Raw genomic sequence first — 25,355 nt, forward strand, 5'->3', positions numbered from 1 at the left:
ACAAATTCCTTACAGACAGTGGCAGGAATTGTACCCTGATCACTGATGCTGTAAAGCATTACACCAACTCCTCTGTGGATTTCTGGGATTGAGTTCCCATCATTTCCTACTCACTCTCCCACACTGGTAATCCATCGTTGGTCAGCGGCCCCACCCTCCCAGTACCAGCAACACAGCCGACTTCAGCCAACCAGTGATCAGAGTCCAGACCCAAGGTCATTGCCATGGCAACTATGAATCTGATTGGACACTGAACCTAGACCTTTTAGAAAACTTGCAGTCTCCAAATAATGACCAAAGGTCCATTGAGTCATAGACCAAAACAGCACAGAAACAGGCCCTTCGGCCCAATTCATCCATGCTGACCATTATGCCCGTCTAAGTCACATTGCACATTTAGCTAGAGATGCAACAAAGATTTTTACTCCTCATGTATGTGAAGGATGTAAAAAAAAATGAAGTCAATTCAATTCAATTCTCTGGGGAAAAAAAGATCAACTATATCCACTTTATCTCTGTTCCTCATGATTTTATACACCTCAGTCAGATCATCCCTTACACTCCTACACACTAAGGAATAAAGTCCCAGCCTGTCCAATTTCTCCCTATAACTCAGGCCTTCTAGTCCTGGCAACATCCTTGTAAACCTTCTTTGCATTCTTTCCAGTAATGACATCTTTATTGTAACAGGGTGACCAAAACTATACACAATACTCCAGGTGTGGCCTCACCAATGTCTTATACAACTAGAAAATGTATAAAATGGTAAAAGAGAAACTCTGTTTAATTTTATTTTCTTTGTGCAGATTGCTTATTAAAGTATCTGAGATGGGAATAAAAAATGTTTGATTGACAATCACAATAATATTCTCCACGTGAGTAATAAGCAATTCACTGTGTGTGTGTGTTTCTCTGCATTTTCAGCACCTGCAGAATCTCCTGTGAACAATTCACTCACTTCCTGATTGCCTGTGGGAAGTCATGTTGATTGGCATGTTGAGTGACCAATAGCACAAGGGGGAAGGGTCATGTGACAACACTTCTGGAAATGCCGGCCACAGAGCTGGCTATCCAACAATGTGAGGGGATCACTGTGCCCTTAAGTCACCAGGGAGTGAGGAGGCCTGTGGATTCTCCCAGCTGTACAAAACTTTGTTCAAATTAATGATGGCTTTAAAACAAATGACTGTACAGACCCAGCATACGGAGGGGGTGGGGCATCGTATTGGCCCGATCTCCTCAGAGCCTCCTCGTAGGAAGGCAGCCCAGGGGCTCTGGCCTCCAGTGTGTTCAGGGGCACCACCTCGCTCGGTCTCAGGGCTGGTTGGCTGGCCGTGTTTGGGACTTGCCCTCGGTACTCCGGCGGTCTGGCGGAGAAAACAGCAAGGTGTTAGAAATAGTGCAGCAGTGATCGAGGATATTCTGCCCCTTAGTCGCACTTCCGTTCACTTTTCACCCCCTGCCACCCGCCTCCCCGCACCCATGAGAGCAGGGAGGGGGTGCAAATACATTCAGGAAAGTCAGCCAAACAACTATTTCCACCAGATCAGACGTTACTGAACTGAAAGGGCCTCACCCCACGCCGATCCCACCCGTCTCATCGTCCACTCAAGGGCGCCTTTCAAACGCACAAAGTTCTCATCCAGCCCACTCTCGCTCTGTGGGGGTTTGACGTCTGACACTAACCTCTCCCGCTTCCCACTCTGCTTGAAGAAGTAGGCCACAAGGAGTCCAATCAGGATGAGGAGGATGAAGGCAGTGATGAGGCCTGCCACCAGGCCGGCGACATCAAACTTGTGGGCAGTGGGGCCTCCTAAAGTGGTGGCAAGAGTTACCAGAGAGTTATAGTGGGAATCAGCTCCATTGGCCCATCGAACTTCGAACCATGCCACCCATTAATCTCCCAGCAACCCGAATCCCATTTTAATTCTTCCCACATCCCTATCAAATATCTCCCAGGGTCAGACCTGGTCGTAATATATTGAAGCAGCTATAAAAGCAAGACAGCGGCTACATTTCATTAGGAGATGGAGGTGATTTGGTTTATCACCGAAAACATTTGAAAACTTCTATGGGTGTACCATGCAGAGCTTTCTGACTGGCTGCATCACGGTCTGGTACGGGAGGGAGGACGACTGCACAGTTGCAGAAAGTTGTAAAGTTAGTCAGCTCCATCATGGGCGCTAGTCTCCATAGTATCCAAAACATCTTCAAGGAGCGGTGCCTCAGGAAGGCAGCGTCCATCATTAAGGACCCCCACCACCCAGGACATGCCCTCTTCTCGTTGTTATCGTCAGGAAGGAGGTACAGAAGCCTGAAGGCACACATTCAGTGCTTCGGGAACAGCTTCTTCCCCTCTGCCATACAATTCCTAAATGGACGTTGAACCCATAACACTATCTCACAACATTTTTAAAAATTTAATTTCTGTTCTTGCACTTCTCATTTTAACTTAACTATTTAATATACATATATAATTACTGTAATTCCATTTCTTTTCTATATTTATCAAGTATTGCATTGTACTGCTGCCGCAAAATTAACAAATTTCACAACATATGCTGGTGATATTAAACCTGATTCTGAACTACCAACCCCCACCCCCGCCACAGATGCCCCTCCCCGACACACTAGTGGCTAATGAACCCACTGACTGGCAAGATTTTGAGATGAGGGAGGAAACCAGAGCTCCGGGGGGGAATCCCGTGCTGCCACAAGAAGAATGGGCAAATTCCAGACACGCAGTGGGACTGAACCTGCATTGGCTGGAGGTCGGAAGCAACAGTTCTTCCAGTGCTGCGTCAGCAGAACGGTAACAGCGACGGGGTAATTCCTAAATCCCAAATTATGGCTCCAGGGCCCGAGAGGAATGATCTGAGGTTTGTACGAGTTAAGCAACATGCCAGATCAAAAAGGTCAGGGTGTTGGTGGGGTAGGTTTTAGCTCTCTGTTCTGCAGGGTTTACTCATCTCTGTGCTGAATTGAGGCTGTGGCCTGCAACTGACGGGCTTCTGAATCAGCTGTGACTGCCTTCATGGCTGTGGACTCACCTTCATGAACTTCAGTTCTGAATGCTATTTGCCTACTTTTATGTTTATATAATTTGCTCTTTTCTCCCCGCACATTGGGTGTTTGATGGTCTTTTTTTTTCGATGGGTTCTATTAGATTTCTTTGTTTTGGGGCTGCCTGTAAGGAGACGAATCTCAAAGTTGTATATAGTAAACATACTTTGATAATACATGTACTTTGAACTTTTGATCTGGAATTGGAGTACTGGATTGCTTTTTTAAAAATAAATTCTGGTCCAGAGATTGATCTGAGCTATCTCCTTCATTATCACTGCCTCCCTAACAACGTTGTGAGTTTACCCACACCTCGAGAACCAACATGGTTAAAGAGGCGACTCACCATCACACCTTGAAGGGCAATTAAAGATTAGCTTTACTTGCCACACGTGCACAGAAATGCGACGTTTGCCATCAACGCCGAGCACAGTCTGGGGATGTGCTGGGGGCAGCCTGCAAATGTCGCCATGATGTTCTGGTGTCGACAGAGCCTGCTCACAACTCACTATCTGCACACGTAAACACCAGAGATCCTGCAGATGCTGGAAATCCAGCGCAACACACACACCAAATGCTGGCAGAATGCAGCATCTAGTCAATGTTTCGGGCTGCGACACTTCTTCAGGAATGGAAAGGAAAGGGCGGGTGGGGAAGATGCCAGAATGAAATGGTGGTGGGGGAGGGGAAGGAGGATAGCTAGAAGTTGATTGGTGAAGCCAAGTGGGTGGGAAAGGTGAAGGGCTGCAGAGGAATTAATCTGATAGGGGAGGAGAGTGGACCATGGGTAAAAGGGAAGAAGGCCCTGGCCACAAGGTTTGCTGGAGTTATTTGGGAGAGTTTACACTAGTTTTGCAGGGGGCTGGGAACTGGAACCTCCAGGTCAGTAAGGGAAGATCCAGACTGGATGGCAGATGTCAGGAAAAGTATTGAAGTACAAACAAGAGAAAATCTGCAGATGCTGAAAAGTATTGAAGTGTGTATTTTTTAATACTACGAGTATTATAGGTAAGGGTGATGAACTTAGAGCACGGATCAGTACATGGAACTTTCATGTTGTAGCCATTACTGAAACTTGGTTGAGAGAGGGGGAGGAATAGGTGATTAATTTAACAGGTTTTTGAGGTATGTAATGAGTACTTTGCTTCAGTGTTTACCAAGGAAAAGAACCAGGAGATCAGTGCCTAGTGGATAAATACCTTAGGATGTTTACAGGTCAAAGAGGAGGAAGTGTTGGGCCTCCTAATGAGGATTAAGGTGGATAAGACCCCAGAGCTTGATGGGATTTACCCCAAGTTATTGAAGGAGGCAAGAGATGAGGTTGCTGGGCCCTTGACCAGTATCTTTGTGTCCTCTCTAGCCACAGGTGATGTCCTGGAGGACTGGTGAGTAGCTAATGTTGTACCTCGATTTAAGAAGGGAACAAAGGAAAATGCTGGAGACTACAGACTGCTGAGTCTCACATCAGTTGTAAGGAAATTGCTGGAGAAAATTCTTGGGGATGGGATATATGAGCATTTGGAAACCCTTGGGCTAATTAGGGGGAGCCAGCATGACTTTGTGCGGGGCAGGTCAGGTCTTGTGAAGTTGATTGAGCTTTTGACACGATGATGAGAGGGATTGATGAGGGTAGGGCAGCGAATGCTGTCGACATGGCATTTGACGAAGTCCCTTATGGGAGGATAATCCGGAAGATTAAGATGCGTGGGGTCCACACATCTCAGCTGTTTGGAATCAGAAATGGCTTGCCCACAGAAGTCAGAGGCTGGTAGTTGAAGGGATTTATTTGAGTTGAGGTCTGTAATTAGTGGTGTTCCGCAGGGATCTATGCTGGGACCTCTGCTGTTTGTGATGTGTATAAAATGATCTGGATGAACATGTAGATGGGTGGGTTTAAAAGTTTACAGATGATACCAAGACTGATGGGGGTGTGTGTAGTGCAGAGGACTAGCAAAGAGTAAAGTGAAATGGAGAACAGTAGCAGATATGGGCAGAGAAATGGCAGATGGAGTTTACCCCAGATAAATGAGGTGTTGCACCTTGGCAGGGCAAATGCAAGGAGACAGTACACTGTTGAGGACAAGGTCCTCAAGTGTTGCTGAGCAGAGAGATCTTGGGACCCAAGTTCACAGCTCCTTGAAAGTGGCTACACAGGTCGATAAGGTGGTTAAGAAGGCTTATGGAATGCTTGTACTAGTTGAGGCACTGAGTTCAAAAGTCAAGAGGTTATGTTGCAACTTTATAAAACTCTGGTTAGGCCACATCTGGAGTTTTGTGTACAGTTCTGGTCACCCCACTGTAGGAAGGATATTGAGGCTTTGGAGAGGGTGCAGAAGAGGCTTACCAGGATGCTGCCTGGTTTAGAGAGCATGTGCTATCATGAGAGGCTGGACAAACTTTGGTTGTTTTCTCTGGAGCAGTGGAGGCTGAGGGGAGATCTGATAGCAGTTTACAAGATTATGACAGGTATCGATAGAGTGGACAGAGAGTATCGTTTCCCCAGAGCTGAAATGTCTAATACCAGAGGGCATGCTCTGAAGGTGAGAGGGTAGGTTCAAGGGGGATGTGAGGGGTAAATTTTTTACTCAGAGTGATGGATGCCTGGAATGCACTACCTGGTATGGTGGTAGAGGCAAATACATTAGAGGCTTTTAAGAGACGTTTGGATAGGCACATGGATGCAAGGAAAATGGAGGGACATGGGCATGGTGTAGGTAGGAGGGATTAGTGTTTGGGTGTTATTGGTTTGCTTTTTAGCTAGTTCGGCAAAACACTGTGGGCCAAGTGGCATGTTCCTGTGCTGTACTGTTCTATATTCTATGTCCTAAAGAGGGGACCCGGGGGAGGTGACAGGCAGGTGAGAAAAGGTAAAGAGGCTAGAGTGGGGAATAGGAGAGAACAGCGATTTTTTTTTAAACTGGAAGGAGAAATTGATGTTCATGCCATCAAGTTGGAGGATACCCAGACATAATATGAGGTATCGCTCCTCCACCGTGAGGGTGGCCTCATTGTGGGAGCAGAGGCAGCCATGGACCGACATGTCAGAAGGTGCATAGGAATCAGATTTAAAGTGTTTGGCCACCGGGACATTCTGCTTTTGGTGGCGGATGGTCATTTTGGGCCGAAGGGCCTATACTGTTCTACGTTCCGAAACTCCTGAAAGGTGAATGGAAGGACTCAGAGGACGGACATATTGGAAAAACCACAGGGATCTACAAAGCCTCAAAATTTGGTCAAAGGGGCAAACGTTTGTCCCAGCAGGGGAAATGTTCACATTGAATGGTGCGTTCACAGGCTCAGTAGCTTTACACTGAAATCAGGCACTAGGTGATCACACGGCACAGTCACTTACCCGGCTTCTGCTTGTACTCATTCCAGAATTGAAGCTGGAGGAAGGAAGCACACACACACACTCAGAATTACTCCGAATAATAAGACAGAAAACATAACTGAGGTTAGAGCTAGGTAGATCAGGAGTTGGATTTAGATTTATCATGTGTACATCGAAACATACAGTGAAATGCGCCATTTGTGTTAGCACCCTACACTATGCAGGTGTCACCATACATTCCAGCACCAACATAGCATTCCTTTCAGACTCAGGATGAACTACAGAGGACGGGGAGGAGGTCTGGCCCTGCACTTGCAGCACACAGGCCCACTGGCACGTGGACACGCCCTGGTGCTCGTGTACCAGATCCCCAGCTATGGGTAAGTAGCCCCACTGCCTTGTGGGCAGCCTCGGGAGAGACGAAGGCTACGGGAGTAAACCCAGACAGCAAATCCGGAGTGGAGACCCTAAGGCGGCTGGACGTCATTGAACATCCTTCCGGCAGCTCCTGCACCCAAGCTGGTGCCAAACGTATTGCTTCATAAGCTCTCCTTTGGAGTACAGTGGTGAGGCCGAGAGGGGGGTCTTGATGACTGGGCATCTCAGGGTCTCCATACCTTCCACCCAGGCTTGTGATGATGATCAGCATCACCCACTGTCCTTCGAGACAGACGGATGCCAACCAACCGTTCAATAAAAGTTAATTTCTTGTTTCTCCAAATTCCTACACAATACAAGTAGTCTGATATTGATATTAAAACTTGTGTTCAGCTTCAGTCTATCATAAACAAAAATAAAATTCTGAGAAAGCAACACTTCCGAAAGAAATTTTTGTCCAGTATAATTGCTGACAAAGTGACTCTTAGTAAGAATCCAAACATTGAACATGTGACGATCAACTGCAATTCATCACCTACCCCTCCTAAAGGCATTTTTAAAGTACATCACAATAAAGAGCGCAACTTAGATAAGAGAGAGGTGACTCATTTTGGACAGTCAACCCGGGGTAGGAGTAATACAGTGAACAGCAGAGCACTGACAAGCCGATCAGAAGTACCTGGGAGAACAAATGGCCGCCTAAATAGGCAGGGTGATGAAGACAGCATTTAGCGTATCGACCTTCTGCAGTCTGGACATCCAGCTTAGGAGTAGAGACATTATGCTGCAGTTGTGTTGGTGAGACCTCGCTGGAAGTACCGTGTCCAGTTCTGGTCACCCTCTTACAGGAAAGAGGCATCGCCCAGCTAGACAGTGCAGAAGAGATTTGAGGGCCTGAGTTATAGGGAAAGGTTGTCCATGCTGGGTCTCTATTCCTTGGAGTGTAAAAGCAGTGAAGCTTTTAAAACAGTGGGGGGAGGTGTCTGGAGGTGTCTGGATGGGCTAGACAGTCATTGATTTTTCACCAGGGTGGTGGTGTCCAAAACCAGAGGGCACTGATACAAGATAAAAGGGCAAGTTAAAAAAGACCAGAGACACAACTTCTTTACAGAGAGATGCAGCAGACACTTACAGCAAGGTGGCAGAGGAAGTGACCAATTGAGACATTTGGATAGTTGCACGGAGGGGAAAGGGCTTGGAAGACTACGGGCTGAAAGCAGGCACTCAGGATGAAGGAGGCTACATTTTAGTAGGAGCTTTGAGGAGATTTGGTATGTCAACAAAGACTCAGGCAAATTTCTACAGATGAACGGTGGAGAGCATTCTGACTAGTTGCAACACCGTCTGGTACGGAAGGAGGATGCTGCAGTCAGCATAGGCCAGATGGGCTGAAAGGCTTGTTCCCATGCTGGATGACTCTATGAGTCCATAGTGTGGGCACGTGAATAACATTTGAAATGGAACTACCCAGTTATTTGCAGGTAACCCAGAGCAGGCTGAGAGGAGGAGGGAGCTCAGAGCTGGTAGAAAGGATTAAAACTTGTGGATGTGTATCAAGATAACCTTATCGTGGTGCACAGTCATGGTGCATCTGTCTCATACCAGTGCCCAAGGAGAGCAGGGTGAGCTGCCTCAAAGACCATCACCCAGTGGCGTTCACTTCTACAGCGATGAAGCCCTTTGAGAGGTTGGTCATGATTAGAATCAACTCCTCCCTAAGCAAAGACCAGGACCTGCTGCATTTTGCCTGTCACCACAATAGATCTACAGCAGATGCAATCTCACCGGCTCACTGAATCACCTGGACAATAACAAGACCTACACCAGGCTGCTGTTTACTGACTGCAGCTCAGCGTTCAACACAATCATACCCTCAGTTCCAATCAAAAAGCTCCAAAACTTGGGCCTCTGTATTTCTCTCTACAACTGGATCATTGGGAGACCACTGTCTGTGCAGTTTGAAAATAACCTTGCTGATAATCAACACTGTCACACCTCAAGGATGTGCGTGTAAGCCCTGGTTAAGATCTTACTGCTAATGTTGCAGGGCATTTCATTTTAGATTTAGATTATGAGGACACGCAGTCCTCTTTTATGGTCATTTAGTAATGCATGCATTAAGAAATGATACAAAATTTAATGGCTTTCCGCAGAAGCAGTTTGTTCTACTGGTAGTGTCTGGGTTACCATTAAAGATAAGGGGTTGTGATGTTCATGCTTAGGATTGCCATGTCATCCAATCAGGATGGTGGAGTTGGGAGAAGGTTCTAGAGCACGCTGTGGGAGGAGTTTTGTGATGGACACTGAGGTGGATCGAGGGCTTTTTCAGTGGGAGGGAGAGAGAAGAAACTTGAGGGAACCAGCTGTAGGACTTGATCCGTCTGGAAAGCACAAGAGGAAATTCTACTGGTGAAAGGGAGTTGGCGTGTGAGTACATCGGACACATCAGCTTTTGCAGGAGTTCAGCTCCAACCTCTGCACATTTGACTGTTTTAATAATGATGGGCCCTTTTGTTTTTTTTTCTTTACTCACAGTTTGGTTAAGTTAACATTCATAAATGTACTTTCTTTATAATTGATTGCATCATGGCCTGGTATGGAAACACTAAATGCTCAGGAATGGAAAAGACTGTACATTTCCAAGGGCCCTGCCACAAGAAAGCAGCATCCATCATCAAGTTCACCCCACCATCCTGTCATCTTGGTGTTGCCACTGGGCAGGAGGTATAGGAGCCTCGGGGCACCATACTACCAAGTTCAGGAACAGTTATTACCCAACAACCATCAGGTTCCTGAACCAGCGTGGATAACTTCACTCACCTAAACACTGAACTGATCCACAACCTACAGGCTCATCTTCAAGGACTCTCACAACTCGTTCTCAGCATTATTTACTTTTTACTTGCACAATATGTCTTCTTTTGCACGTTGGTTGTTTTGTCAGTCTTTTTCATAGATTTTATAGTATTTACCTGTTTCCTGTAAATGTTTGCAAGAAGATGCATCTCGAGGTAGCATATAGCAATTTTGATAATAAATTGCCTTTGAACTCTATCTCTGTCCTCTAGTTTTACCTCCTTCTGATATTGGAGGAAGGTTTCCTACAATCTATCTTATCTATACCTCTCATAATTTTGCATACTCAATCACATTCCCTCCGAACACCCTTCATTCCGGGAGAAACAGAGCCAGCCTCTCCTCATAACTCAAATGTGCTATCCAGGGCAACACCCTAGCGAATCTCCTCACAGCCCTTCCCAGCTCCATCACATACTTTAAGCCCAAATACAAGAGATTCTGCAGATGCTGGAAATCCAGAGCACCACACCCACAAAATGCTGGGAGAACTCAGCAGGTCAGGCAGCACCCATGGAGGGAAACAAACAGCTGGCGTTTGGGGACGAAATATTTCATCAAACTGCTCACCTGGCCTCAGCTATCGCCTGCCAGCTCATATTTATTCCCCTCACCCTCACCACCTTTTTCTGGCTTCTGCCTCCTTCTTTTCCAGTCCTGATGCAGGTGGGGCTGGAGTACAAACTGGTAGGCGAAACTAGGTGAGCGGATGGGGGAAGGGTGAAGTAAGATGTTGGGAGATGATTGGTAGAAGGGGTGAAGGAGGAATCTGACAGGAGAGAAGAGCAGACCATGAAGACAGGTAGGAAGGAGGGGTGTCAGAGGGAGGTGATGAGCAGTTGAGGAGAAGGGGAGTAAGGGTAACTAGAATGGGGAACGTAATGAGAGACTCTCCCAGTATGTCCACTCTACCTAAGCCTTTCAATCTTACTCTCACTCAGAAGTGCCCTCTCCCTCTCCTGCTGTCACACGGGAGGACGGATAGAGGGTGACAGGTTGGAACTTGCAGGATGTAGTCCAATCCGAGTTGGCCACACGGCTGCCAGGACCTCGTTCCCCCCGTCCCCCCACAGAGCAGAGGAGTGGGTAGGTCAGCTTAGGCAGCAGGGATCGGATGACCCTGGGGACCTTGTGAGAGGAACTTTGGGGACGGCATGGTATTACAGTGTCAGTGACCCAGGTTCAATTCTGCTGCTGTCCGTAAGGTGTCCGTATGCTCTCCCCGTGACTGTGTGGGTCTCCTCTGGGTGCTCCTCCTCATATCAAGACAGCAAATGCTGTCACCTTCACTGCCTCAGTCCCAAGCTCTGCAATTCTCTTCAAATCCTCTTCTTCACTTCTCTTCATTAAACCTACTCATGTGACGAAGATTTGGTCAGCTACCTTTGCAGCTCTTCCACCGCAACATTCCTGGGAAGTTCCTTGGAATCTATTATAAAGCACTTCCTACATGGCTGCTGGTGTTACTTTCACTATGGGATGAGCATAAGACCATAAGAGGTCATTCAGCCCATCTAGTCTCCTCCGCCATTCCACCTTGGCTGATTTAGTTTCCTTCTAAACCCCATTCTCCTGCCTTCTCCATAAGACCATAAGACATGGGAGCAGAATTAGGCCATCTGGCCCATCAAGTCTGCTCCGCCATTCAATCATGGCTAATCCTTTTCTTTTCCCCCCTCCTCCAGTTCCCGGCCTTCTCCCTGTAACCTTTGATGTCATGTCTTATCAAGAACCTATCAATCTCTGCCTTAAATACACCCAACGACCTGGCCTCCACAGCTGCATGTGGCAACAAATTCCACAAGTTCACCACCCTTTGGCTAAATAAGTTTCTCTGCATCTCTGTTTTGAAAGGGCAACCCCCCTACCCTGGGGCTGGGCACTCTTGTCCTAGACTCACCAAGAATGGGAAACATCCTTTCCACATCTACTCTGTCTAGGCCTTTCAACATTCAAAAGAATTGAATGAGATGCCCCCTCATCCTTCCGAATTCCAGCAAGTACAGACCCAGAGCCATCAAACGTTCCTCGTATGATAACCCTTTCATTCCCGGAATCATCCTTGTGAACCTCCTCTGGACACTCTCCAACGTCAACACATCTTTTCTAAGATGAGGGGCCCAAAACTGTTCACAATACTTAAGGAGAGGCCTCAGCGTCACATCCTAGTTCTTGTATTCTACACCTCTGAAATGAATGCTAGCATTGCATTTGCCTTCCTCACCACCGGCTCAACCTGCAAGTTAACCTTTAGGGTATTCTGCACAAGAACTCCCATGTCCCTTTGCATCTCAAATTTTTAGATTTTCTTCCTGCTTAGAAAATAGTCCACATATTTATTTCTACTACCAAAGTGAATGACCATGCGTTTTCCAACATTGTATTTCATTTACTACTTTGCTTGTCCATTCTCCTAATCCGTCCAAGTCCTTCTGCATCCTACCCATTTCCTCAATACCACCTGCCCCTCCACCAATCTTCAAATCACCTGTACACCTGGCAACAAAGCCATCTATTCCATCATCTAAATCATTTATATACAGCATAAAAAAGAAGTGGTCCCAACACTGGCCCCTGCGGAACACCACTAGTCACAGGCAGCCAACCAGAAAAGGATCCTTTTATTCCCACTCGCTGCCTCCTACCAATCAGCCAATGCTCTAACCATGTTAGTAACTTTCCTGTAATACCATGGACTCTTAACTTGGTAAGCAGCCTCATGTGTGGCACCTTGTTAAAGGCCTTCTCCCCATAACTGTTGCCACCCTAATAATCAAGAATCTATTAATGTCCACTTTAAATACATCTTCCAGAGCCATCTTTGGCAATGAATTCCATAGATCTACCATCCTCTGGCTACAGAAATTGCCCCTCACCTCTGTTCTACAGTGACGTCCTTCTATTCCGAGTCTGCGTCCTCTGGTCCTAGACTCTCACACTATTGGAAACATCCTCTGCACGTCCACTCTATCTCAGCCTGTTTCAATGAGATACCCCCTTATTCTTTTAAACTTTAGGCCCAGAGCCACCAAACATTCATGTTAACCCTTTCATCCCTGGGATCATTCTCGTGAAACTCCTCTGGATCCTCCCCAATGCCAGCACATCCTTTCTTAGATAAGGGGCCCAATATTATTCACAATAGTCCAAGTGCAGTCACTACCTTATAAATCCTCAGCATTACATTTTTGCTTTTATATTCTAGTCCTATCAAAATTAATGCTAACATTGCATTTGCCTTCCTTACCACCGACTCAGCCTGCATGTTAACCTTTAAGGTGTCCTACATTCCTGAAAGCAGATCAAACTGGGAGGATCCCTACCGTCTTATCATCGTCCTCAAAGACTTCACGTGCCTCCTCGTAATTGCACACTTCTTCACAGCATTCGCGTTCAATATTTCCTGGAGTTAAGAGCTCAAAATCCCAGCTGTTGTAGAGCAGCTTCCGGTTTAAGAAGGTAGTCGCTTCACGTTCATCCATAAACACTAAAAGCAATTTTAAAAGGTTTTAATAATCACAACACACATCTGTCCCCACTGTCTCTCCAAAAAAACTCTCTGTTCCTCTGTATCCATGCTTGGGTCACACATTCTCCCCTCAACTGTCTCTCTCTCAAAAAAAGAATATGCTCATGTGCGCCTCAAAATGTCTGACCCCGTCACTCCTTCAATAAAATTTCTGTCACCTTCTCTCTCACTTTTCCTCTTCCCTTTCCAAAGATCTGTGTAAAGCCCTTAAAGTGAAAAGGTTATAAAGGATTCTACTGGATTCTCAGCAGGGGTTTATCAGTGAGCATCCTGTACTTTGGTCTCGTTTAGCAGCAGAAATACTTCCCCTGCACACACTGGTGGAAGCAGCCCGGTCTGTAGTCCTTCTCCACCGAGCCCTCGCGGTGACTGCACCAAGCTTCAGGGCGTCCCTCAGCACACTCCTCCGCAGGCTAGAATATGCCAGCCAGCAGCTTTCCACCACGGACCTCTCGACGTGCTGGTAGACCGACAAGTTTCGAAAAAACTCTGATGATCTTCCATGCCTGTCTCGATGTGTGCCCTTGGGAACAGCCCAGGAGATCGGAGAGACCTCTGATACACAGCTGCCTGGGCAGAGAGGGGCTGAGTCAGAGGGGGAACACCCCCCCCCCACCAAACAACAGGAGATTTAGTGAGTTGTGGGCATGCTATGTTGGCGCCAGAGATGTGGCGACACTTGCGGGCTGCCCCTCCAGCACTATTGGTCTTGATCTGCTTTGACCCAAACGACGCATCTCAGTGTCGGCTTCCATGCTTCAGCGTATGTGTGACAAATAAAACTAATCTTCAATCTTTTCCCAATTTGTGCCCCATTAGACCGCCTCTCCAATGATGTAGTCAAACCTCTCTGGGAGGCATCTTTTTCCAGAGAGTCTACCTACCTTTCTGTCCGGCATCTCCTTGATGGGTCAGTGCACGTGCATCGGTACAGTGAGTATTGGCCAGCACCCACAACAGAAACACGCCGTGCAGGAAGCAGTGGGTGACCATGTTGGCTTGACGTGGTACCAAACAGCACAACGCAACCTAGAAACGAAAACAAAATTCAGTCATCCCCTGTTGGATGCAACTCTTCTCTGTCACTTTTTTAAAGTTGCATTTAGAGACACAGCACAGTAAAAGGCCCTTCCAGCCTAACAAGCCTGTACTGGCCAATTACACCATGTGACTGATTAACCCACATCTTTGGAATGTGGGAGGAAACCAGAGCACCCAGAGGAACACACATAAAAGTTGCTGGTGAACGCAGCAGGCCAGGCAGCATCTCTAGGAAGAGGTGCAGTCGACGTTTCAGGCCGAGACCCTTCGTCAGGACTAACTGAAGGAAGAGTGAGTAAGGGATTTGAAAGTCGGAGGAATCAAATCCCTTACTCACTCTTCCTTCAGTTAGTCCTGACGAAGGGTCTCGGCCTGAAACGTCGACTGTACCTCTTCCTAGAGATGCTGCCTGGCCTGCTGCGTTCACCAGCAACTTTGATGTGTGTTGCTTGAATTTCCAGCATCTGCGGAATTCCTGTTGTGTGCACCCAGAGGAAACCCATGCAGTCATGGGGAGAATGTGCAAACTCCTTACAGACAGCAGAATTGAATCCGGATCAACTATTACGGTAATAATTTTACCCTAACCACGCCGCACCAAAGTTCCTCTCTCAAAGTCTGCAAGGTCAACCGATCCCTCCTACCCAAGCTGACCAATCCACACTTCTGTTCTGTGTGTGTTGGGGGGCAAGCTCCTGGCAGCTGTGTAGCCAATTCTGATTGGATAAATTGTGAGAGAAGATGGCGGCGCGACACAGCTCGCAGCGGCCACTGCGGTGGTGTTGTCTGTTATTTGTCAAGTAGGGGGCCGTGCACAATCCTGATTTGATGGAGACGGATGTGAGAGCACGGAGGAACATCTGGTGAAACTTCTGAAATGCCTGCTTCGCTGCTGCTGCCACTGTGTGGTCCAGAATCTCCGGAGGGGAAGGCCCCGAGTCCTCGGCTTTGCTTGTTGCTCGGCGGCTGGGGCAGGGTCGAAGCGCTCAGCAGAGGATGGTGCTCGGAGAGGCTGTGTCGGAGGGGCTGGTCAGAGGCTTGAAGTTTTCGGACGGACTCAGAGTCTGCTGCCATCGGGTGCTTCCAACGGTACTGCATCGGCAAGTTCGCAGCGCTTGGAGGTTCATGGCGGGGAGTGTTTCTCCCTTCTGCCGCCTGCGTGAGATGATGAGTCTATCGGGACCTTGAGACTTTTTTTTTACCGTGCCCATGGTCTGCTCTTTATCAAATTATGGTATTGCTTTGCACTGTGTAACTATATGTTATAATTATGTGGTTTTGTCAGTTTTAGTCTTGGTTTGTCCTGTGTTTTCTTGTGATATCATTCTGGAGGAATGTTGTATCATTTTTTAATTCATGCATATCTAAATGACAATCAATGAGGACTGAGTGTCCTCATAATCTAAATTAAATCCTGTAAGTTCCAACCTGTCACCTTCTATCCATCCTCCCATGTGACAGCGGGAGAGGGGAGAGCACTTCTCAGCGAACGCAAGATTGAAAGGCCTAGATAGAGTGGATGCACAGAAGATGATTCCAACAGGGAAAGAATTTAGGACCAGAGGGCACAGCTTCAGAACACAAGGACGTCCCTTTAGAACAGAGATGAGGAGGAGTTTCTTCAGTCAGCGGGTGGCAAATCTGAGGAATTCACCGCCACAGACAGTGGCGTGACGCCAAGTGACGTGGAGGCTACGTCACTTGAAATATTTAAAGTGCAAGTTGATGGGTTCTTCATTAGTAAAGGTAAAGGTTATGAGATGTAGGCAGCATAATGGGATTAAGAGGGAAAAATAAATCGGCCATGATTGAACGGTGTAGCAGACTTGATGAGCCAAGTGGCCTCTAATTCTGCTCCTGTGTCTTATGGTCTGATGTAACAGAGAGGAATAACACAATCTCATTTCTAGCCCTGAAGAAGGATCTTGGCCCAAAATGTCGACCGTTTTTATATTTTATCTAGAGATACAGCATGGCAACAGGCCCTGCTGGCCCAGTAAGTCTGTGCCCAATTGCACCCACTGACCAATTAACCTACTTACCTGTACGTTGCTGCAAAGTGGGAGGAAACCGGAGCAGTTGGAGGAAACCCTCAGGGAGAATGTAGGGAGTCACTTCCTTCTGGGATAATGCTCTGTGCTTCCATTATTGCCTTCGATGGATGCTGCTCGACTTTCTGAGTTCCTCTATTGCAACACCTCTTTGCACCACAGACCGATTTAATATTGACAATATTCTTGCAGACCGGCCGACTGCGGGGAGGGGGTGTTAATCACAACCGGAATATAGGTGATAAGTCAACTATAAGTCACTTATAAGTGGCTAATACACTCAATTTTGTTTCTAAAATGGTTTATCTAACAAATTTAATATTAAACACACAGTGCATGAATATAGTGATAAGTCAATTATAAGTCAATAGCATCATAACATTTTAAGTAACGTTTGGATATTACACATAGAGCACATATTTTCCCCGTATGAACATATAAAATCATTGCAACACAGCAATATCGCTGAATCAGTGGGAGCCCTGGGCTTGTTTCCCTGCAAAGAGATGGTCCCATCGAGAGGTGATAGGAGACAGCGATACTCGAATGGGTTCCTTATGTCCAGTCTATTCCGCAATTTAGTTTTCGTTGCATTCATTGCAGAAAACCCCACTTCGCAGAGATATGATGTTGGAAATGGAAGCAACGTTTTCAGTGCTTTCGTGGCCATATTTTATGTACAACTCGTCGTATTTTCTGTCGAAGGACGCTTTCTTTTTTTTTTAAAACAGTCGCAGCCTCAGCTGTCTCTGCGCTATCATCATCATTAGGCCTTTTAAGTCCCCTACCACCTCTTCCAAAGAAACTCTCAAGCGATGTTTGTTTTTTCCTCATCGAGTAGCTGTAGGTTAATGACCAACTGATGACCTTGTGTGAGTAATAACCTCGCGTGCGTTCAAGTTCAACAGTGGGCGTGACAGGGAATGAGGAAAGGTGCGGCTGACTCATATCGTTTCATATCGCCAAATCATATCGTTTCGTCACGGCCTGGTAACCCATGCTTTGCGGCCCAGTGGTTGGGGACCGCTGCTCTATTGTGTCTTATGCCTCTGTTACCCATTTCTAGGGCTTCCTGGTCAAGCTCAGAGACCCGCGACACTTTACAGCTCGTGGTGATATTGGTGTAATTATGGTTATAATAGAACCGGGACAGGAAGATCACAGACACAGCACCAGATGATAGGACTAGGACTGCCAGACTGGGTAACAGCTTCTTCCCTCAGGCAGAGAATAATGAATACCCTGCCACCACCGAGATCTCAGCATCAGGACAGCGCACTAATGCAGTTTGAATTATATTTTATTAACTTACTTGTGGTAATATTTTGTTTTATGCGCTGTGTGTGATACATGTTGTGTATGATATATGCTTTATAGGTGCTCCATAATCCGGATGAACCTTGCTTCGTTTAGTTCCACACATGTACAGTCAGATGAATAAACTTGAACTTTACATCAAGTTATTTTTTTAATTTATTTAGAGATGTGTCACAGTAACAGGTCCTTCAGCCCAATGATCCTGTGCTGCCCAATTGCACCCATGTGACCAACTAACCCCGACATCTTTGGACTGCAGGAGGAAACCCACACGGTCACGGGGAGAAGGTACAAACTCCTTACTGGCAGTGGTGGGAATTGAACCCAAGCCGCTGGCGTTGTACAGCATTATGCTAACCACTACGCTACCGCGCCAAGGGATGTCAAAATAGACAAGAGAAAATCTGCAGAAGCTGGAAATCCAAGCAACACACACACACACACACACACACACACAAATTGCTAGAGGAACTCAGCAGGCCAGGCAGCATCTATGAAAAAGACTACAGTCAGGGCCGGCTGGTGGCACAACGACATCGTTGCCGGACCCGGGAGCGGAGGCTCCTGGGTTCGAAACTAGTTGGGTCCGCCCCCAAGTACGTTTTCCATCCGTGCCGGGTTGAGTGTCAGGAATGCAACTCGACCTCATAAAACACAGGGAAATTACTGCAAAAAATGTCTGTGTGAGGAGTGAGCCACACCGTCTCTCTCTCTTGCTCTGTGCCTTGTAAAAGCCATGAAAAAGACATCATCACGGACGCACGCACGGACACGCAGACACACACACAGACGCGCACGCACACGCCAAAAAAAAGAAAAATAGTACAGTCCACGTTTCGACCCAGACCCTTCATCAGGACTGGAGGGGGAGAAAAAAAAAATGAGCAGTCAGAGTGAGAAAGTGGGGGAAGACAGGTGAAACCGGGAGGGGTGAAGTAAAGAGCTAGAAAGTTGATCGGTGAAAGAGATACAGGAGGGGGAATCTGATAGGAGAGGACAGAAGGCCATGGAAGAAAGAAAAGGGGCAAGTAAGGAGATGAGGTGAGAGGGGGAAATGGGAATGGGGAACAGTGAAGGGGGGGTATTACTGTAAGTTCGAGAAATTGTTGTTCGGGCAATCAGGTTGGAGGCTATCCAGATGGAATAGGTGTTGTTCCTCCAACCTGAGTGTGTTCTCATCACAACAGGAGGCCATGGACTGATATGTTGGAATGGGAATGGGAAGTGGAATTAAAATGGGTGGCCACGGGGAGATCCCGCATTTTCTGACAGATAGAGTGGAAATGTTCGGTGAAACAGTCTCTCCCGGTCTATATAGGGTCTCATCAATATACAGGAGGCCTCACCGGAAGCACCCGATACAGTAGATGACCCCAACAGACTCACAGGTGAAGTGTCGCCTCACCTGGAGGGACTGTTTAGGGCCCTGAATGGTAGTGAGGGAGGAGGTGTGGCACTTGTTCCGCTTGCAAGGAGAAGTGCCAGGAGGGAGATCAGTAGGGAGGGACGGATAGACAAGGGAATTGCGCAGGAAAGCAGAAAGTGGAGGGAGGGAAAGACGTGCTTGGTGGTGAGATCCTGTTGGAGTTGGGATAGGCTTGGTTTAATCTGGCATCATGCCAGACACCGGGGATCAAAGGGCTTGTTTCCGAGCGGCAGTATTCTACGTTCTTTGAAGCACAGGAAGCTGCAAAAGAGGAGCAAACTTAGAATTATCTTCGCCAGTGATAAATTACAGCACAAGACACAAGAGCTTAATGGGCTCCCCGAACAGCCGGATCTCTGTTGAGACTTCCTTCACTGATACACACTTAGTGGAATCTAATAGCGGGACCACAGATACAGAATTAAAATTGAAATACACCACCACTTCCTTCCTACCATACCAGCACACTCGCTCTGGAGGCCTGCAAACCATTCGCTCACTCCTTTTGCCGCACACTGCACAGTTACACGGAAACTTCTGCCCGGGGTTCCACTCTTAACGCCACATGAAACTGGTGCCCATGTTGCCAACATAAAACGTGGGACTGCCCCACCTCAGGATTCGCATTGCTCTTTCGAGGGATGGTGAACATCACTGTCAAAGCCAGCGTTTATCACCCGCCTCTCATCATCTTTGAGAAAAGGTGTGGGTGGGGGTGGGGGGAGGGAGGTGTGTGAACGGCCTACCTGAACCATCTGGTGATGGATGAAACTGTCTGGTGACCTTGAATGATGATGAAACCAGGATGACGCGGGACTCAGGTATGGATCAGGGTGGGGGAGGGGAGAAACATCTCAAATTCAGTAACAAAACACGGAAACGTATTAAAACAAAAAGACAATGCTGAAGCTTTATAAGACACTAGTCAGGCCACACTTGGAGTATTATCAATTGGGCCCCATATCTCAGAAAGGGTGTGCTGTCATCAGAGAGAGTCCAAAGGAGGTTCTTGAAGATGATTCTGGGAATAAAGGGGTTAACATATGAGCAGCATTTGTCAGCTTTGGGCCTGTACTCTCTGGAATTTAGAAGAATGCGTGGGGATCTCATTGAAACCTACCGAATGTTGAAAGGACTTAGATAAGGAGGGTGTGGAGAGGGTGTTTCCTCTGGTGGGGGTATCTAGAACTAGAGTGCACAGCCTCAAAATTGAGGGGCGACCTTTTTGAACAGAAATAAGGAGGATTTTTTTTAGCCAAAGAGTGGTGAATCTGTGGATTGCCTTGCAACAGACTGCATCTGAGGCCAAGTCTGTGGGTATATTCAAAGTGAAGGTTGAAAGTTTCCCGATTGGTCGGGCATAAAAAGGATATGGTGAGAGGGCAGGTGCATGATGTGGAGTGGGATCCGGGATCAGCCATGATGGAATAGTAGAGAAGATTCGACAGGCTGAATGGCCTAATTCTGCTCCTATGCCTTACGGAGGGGCTGCCAGGATTCTGACAAAAATGTTGTTACACGCTCACTGGCTGCTTAAGCAGTCACAGGTCCAAGGGTTAAGCCAGACAGACCATCAACATCTCAACCAACTTCCTGACTCCTACAGAAAAGGCATCCACAAGCTGGAGAAGGCGCAGGTGAGATTTGAGAGCCTATTTCTAGAAGAGGGTGGCTATGCTAGATCTTTATTCCCTGAAGCTTGGGAGATAGAGGGGTCACCTCACAGAAGTTTACATACCCATGAGGGGTCTGGATAAAGCGGACAGTCATAGTCTTTTCCCCAGGGTTGGTGAGTTCAAAATTAGAGAGCCCAAACAAAAGGGAAAATTGCAAAACGTGAAAAACTAAACATTCATAAACTAAAATATCAGCTGTTCAAAAGTATTCATCCCTCAGTTTGCTCAGTACTTAGTTGCACCACCTCTCGCAGCAGCTATTACAGCAGTGGTCTTTTTGAATAAGTCCGTTATTGTTGCACAACATGATGGAGCGAGATTTGCCCATTCTTCCTTGCAAAATTGCTCAAGCTGTGCCAGGTTAGTTGGGGAGCGGCAGTGGACAGCAATCTTGAGGTCTTGACAGAGATGTTCGATTGAGTTAATGTCAGGACTCTGACTGGGCCACTCAAGTACCCTCTGGCGATGTGCTTTGCGTCATTGTCCTGCTGAAAGACAAACTTCCTTGCCAGTTTAAGCTTTGTGGCAGAGGCCAACAGGTTTTTATCCGGGATCTCTCTGTATTTAGCAGCATTCATCTTCCCATCAATCCTGACTAGATTTCCAGTCCCTGCTGCCAAAAGCATCCCCATAGAATGATGCTACCTCACCATACTTTACAGTAGGGATGGTGTTACCTGGCTGATGAGCAGTATTAGATTTACACCACATGTACCACTAAAAAACAAAACATCCTTGAGCAGAAAGACTTTGCAAAGCATCACAAAGACAATGAAAAGATGTGAAAGAAGCTCTTGTGGTCGAATGAGTCTAAAATGGAATTTTTTGGCCTCAATGCTAAGCAGTAAGTGTGGCATAAATCTAATACACTGTGCATTAGCTGGGCTGGGGGCTGGATACTTCAAGGCACTGTGCATCAGTCAGGGGTTCCAGATTAGGAGGAAGTACATCATGTTGCAATTATATATGTCACTAGCGAGACTGCACTAGTAGTATTGTGTACAGTTTTGGTCACCTTGTTATAGGAAGACACTGTCAAGCTGAAGAGGTGCCCTAGAGGGCCGACTGGTGGCGCAATGACATCAGCGCCGGACCCAGGAGCGGAGGTTCCCGGGTTCGAAACCAATTGGGTCTGCTCCTGAGTACACTTTCCATCCGTGCCAGGTTGAGTGTCAAGATCGCAACTCGACCTCGTAAAACAAAGGGAAAACTACTGCGAAAATGTCCGTGTGAGGAGGGGCTCGTCACACGGTCTCCCTTTCGCTCCGCGCCTTGTGAAAAGCATGAAAAAGGCATCATCACGGATGCACGCACGCGTATGCAGACGCACCGACTCGCACGCACACAGGCACACGCCAAAAAAAAGAGGTGCCCTAGAGGTGTGAACATGCTTCTTGGGCTAAAGGTCCTGAGTTATAGGAGAGGCTGACCATGCTGGGTCTTCATTTCTTGGAGAACGGGAGGTTATCTCATTGAAGTTCATAAAACCATGAAGGGTCTGGATGGGGTAGTCTTCTCCCCCCCGCCCCCAGAGCTGCCCGCAGGACAGTCTGATTCCCCCCCAGGGTTGGGCAATCCAAAACTAGAGAGCATAAGTACGAGATAAGAGGGAAGAGATTGAAAAGAGACCAGGTAATTCCTCTCACAGAGGACCTGGATCGAGTTGCCAGACAACGTGGTCGAGGTGGGTACAACTGTGACATTTAAGAAGCAGTTGGACAGGTGCATGAAGGAGAGGAGTTTGGAGGGTTACAGGCCAAACGAGGGTGACCTGGACCAGCAGGGAGGATGCTGTGGTCGGCACAGACCAGGGCCTGTTTCCATTCCGTAATACTCTAAAGTTAGGCTTTGCAAGAAATTTGAACTCAAGAAGTTGCAAACAGTGTGATGTGGCTAATCAGTAAACCGACAGGATGTTGGTTGCAACACCAAAACGTAAAAAATGATTTCAGAGCTCATAACAATCAACCTGGGGATCTCCTGTGCAAGGAGACAGCTTCTAGTTTGTGCTGAATGAGAAAGAAACCTCAGATTTACAACACACATCACGTGACGTCAAGGCAGCCCAGAGTATTTTTGACATTTGGCCACGCTTGTACAGGAGAAAAGGAGACGAACAAACGCCCTCAAGTGACAGTGACTGTCGGGTAAAACATTGCCTTTGCCACAGTAACTCACCAGTTCTATTAAACAGCATTCAGATGGGGTGTAGGGTCAACGTCTCCACTGAAGGACAACTCTTCAAATACTTGCTCAGCGGCCCCCCCCCCACCCCCAAGCGGTGATCTAGACTTTGTGCTCAAGTCTCTGGAGTGGGACTTCAGTCGAGGAGCTGCTGACTCAGGAAATGCCGGAACTCACTGAGTCATCCATTAGCTACCAAGAAAGACTCCAGACCAACAGTAACCCTTTATTGCTGAAGGGCTGACAACAGGTCAAAAGGGTGCCTTAAAGGAACACTACCCATAAACTGGAGACACAAGGGACTGCTGATCGAAACACACAAAAAGCTGGAGGAACTCAGCAGGTTAGACAGCATCTACGGAGGAGAATAAGTGACATTTTTGGCTGAGACACTTCATCAGAACTGGAAAGGAAAGGGCGGAAGCCAATATAAGAATGTTGCTCCAATCTGATAACGTAAACATCAATTTCTCTAACTTATAGTAATTTATAGCTTCTCCATCTTTCTCTTTTTCCATTCCTCATTCTTGTTAAGACATGACACAAAACAAAAGAATGATTCTTGCTCCCACCTCTTCTCCTCGCTGCTCATCACCTTCCCCCGGTGCCCCTCCTCCTTCCCTTTCTTCCATGGTCCACTCTCCTCTCCTATCAGAATCCTTCTTCTTCAACCCTTTCCCTCTTCCACCTATCACCTCCCAGCTTCTTATTTCATCCTCCCACCCCACCCACCTTTCCCCTCACCATCATCTGCCAGCTTGACCTCTTTCCCACCTTCTTATTCCGTCTTCTGCCCCCTTGCTTTCTAGTCGTGCTGAAGAGTCTCTGCCTGATATGCCAGCTGTTTATTCCCCATCCTAGTTGCTGCCTGACCTGCTAAGTTACGAGACCATGACCGCAAGGCAAAGGAGCAGATTTAGGCCACTTGGCCCATCAGGTCTGCTCCACCATGCCATCATCGCTGACTTACTATCCTTCCTGCATTCTCTGCATTCCTACAACGCCTGCATTCTCCCCATAACCTTTGACACCCTGACTAAGTAAGAACCTATTAATCTCTGCTTTAAACATACCCAACAACTTGACCCCCACAGCCGTCTGCGGCAATGAATTCCACAGATTCACCACCCTCTGTCTAAAGAGATTCCTCTGCATATCTGCTCTATATGATGTCTCCCTATTTCGAGGCTGTGCCCTCTGGACTTAAGACTCACCAAACATCCTCCCCACATCCACCCTATCGAATACTGAAAGGCCGAGATGACTGTGAATAAGATCATTCCTCATCCTTCTGAACTCCACCGAGAACAAGTCCAGAACCACCAAATGCTCCTTGTATGTTAGCCCTTTCACTCCCAGAATCATTCTCATGAACCTCATCTGCACCCATACCAATGTCAGCACTTCTTTTCTTAGATAATGGGCCCAAAACTGCTCACAATACTCCAAGAATGGTCTGACCAGTGCCTTATAAAGCCTCAGCATTACATCCTTGCTTTTATATTCTGATCCTCTCAAAATGAATGCTAACATTGTATTTGCCTTCCTTAACTCCAACTAAACCCGCAAGGCAATATTTAGGGAATCCAGTACAAAGTATCCCAAGACCCTTTGAACCTCTGATTTTTTAATTTCCTTCAATCTCTTCAGCTACCTCTTTCAGAGCCCTGAGGTGTAGTCCATCTGGTCCGCATGATTTGTCTACCTTCTGATCTTTCAGCTTCTCAAGCACCTACTCCTTAGTAATATCAACTGCACTCAGTTCTGCCCCCCAACACTCTTGAACTTCTGGCATACCCCTATTTCCTTCCCCAGTGAAGACTGATGCAAAATACTCAACAACTTCATCTGCCATTTCTTTGTCCCCATTACTACCTCTCCAGTGTCACTTTTCAGCAGTCAGATATCCACTCTCATCTCTTTTACTCTTTATAGATCTGAAAAAATCTTTCGATATCCTCCATTATATTATTGGTTAGCTTACCTTCATATTTAATATTTTCTTTCCTATAGTGACAATTTTTGTTGCTTTCTATTGATTTTTAAACTTCCCAATCCTCTAACTTCCCACTAATTTTTGCTATATTATGTGTCCTCTCTTTTGGTTTTATGCTGTCTTTAACTTCCCTCGTCAGCCACGGTTGCCTCCGCCTCCTCCCTTTAGGATACTCTGTCATCTTTGAGCTGCACCTATCCCATGCCTTCTGAATTGCTCCCAGAAACCCCAGCCATTGCTGTCCTACTGCAATCCCTGCTAGTATCCTCTTCCAATTAACTTCGGCCAGCTCATGCCCCTGTAATTCCCTTTACTCCACTGCAATACAAGTACATCTGACTTTATCTTCTCCCTCTCAAACTGCAGGGTGAATTCTATCATATTATCATCACTGCCTCCTTAGTGCTCCTTTACCTTAAACTCCCTAATCAAATCTGGTTCATAGCACAACACCCAATCCAAAATTACCTTTCTCCTAGTGGGCTCAACCACAAGCTGCTCTAAAAA

At 46.9% G+C, this 25,355-nt stretch overlaps 1 protein-coding gene across 6 annotated transcripts in view; it reads right to left on the minus strand.

Moving 5' to 3' along the window:
* The window catches only part of prrg2 (proline rich Gla (G-carboxyglutamic acid) 2), a 39,311-nt gene that overhangs the window by 4,598 nt on the left and 9,358 nt on the right, over positions 1–25,355 (minus strand). For 2 of the 6 annotated variants that reach the window (XM_063062553.1, XM_063062556.1), the window contains exons 2-7: positions 16,241–16,450; positions 14,042–14,186; positions 12,952–13,115; positions 6,416–6,449; positions 1,687–1,813; positions 1,197–1,367 (exon numbers count right to left, since the gene is read on the minus strand). In XM_063062553.1, coding sequence (XP_062918623.1) covers positions 1,197–1,367; positions 1,687–1,813; positions 6,416–6,449; positions 12,952–13,115; positions 14,042–14,150 — 605 coding nt within the window. In that variant the 5' untranslated portion in view covers positions 14,151–14,186; positions 16,241–16,450. Of the gene's footprint in view, positions 1–1,196; positions 1,368–1,686; positions 1,814–6,415; positions 6,450–12,951; positions 13,116–14,041; positions 14,187–16,240; positions 16,451–22,846; positions 22,988–25,355 lie in introns of those variants that run through there. The other 4 variants (XM_063062554.1, XM_063062558.1, XM_063062555.1 and 1 more) reach the window with 3 other exon arrangements.

The sequence above is a fragment of the Mobula hypostoma genome, chromosome 11 (assembly GCF_963921235.1).
Source record: "Mobula hypostoma chromosome 11, sMobHyp1.1, whole genome shotgun sequence".
NCBI lineage: Eukaryota > Metazoa > Chordata > Chondrichthyes > Myliobatiformes > Myliobatidae > Mobula > Mobula hypostoma.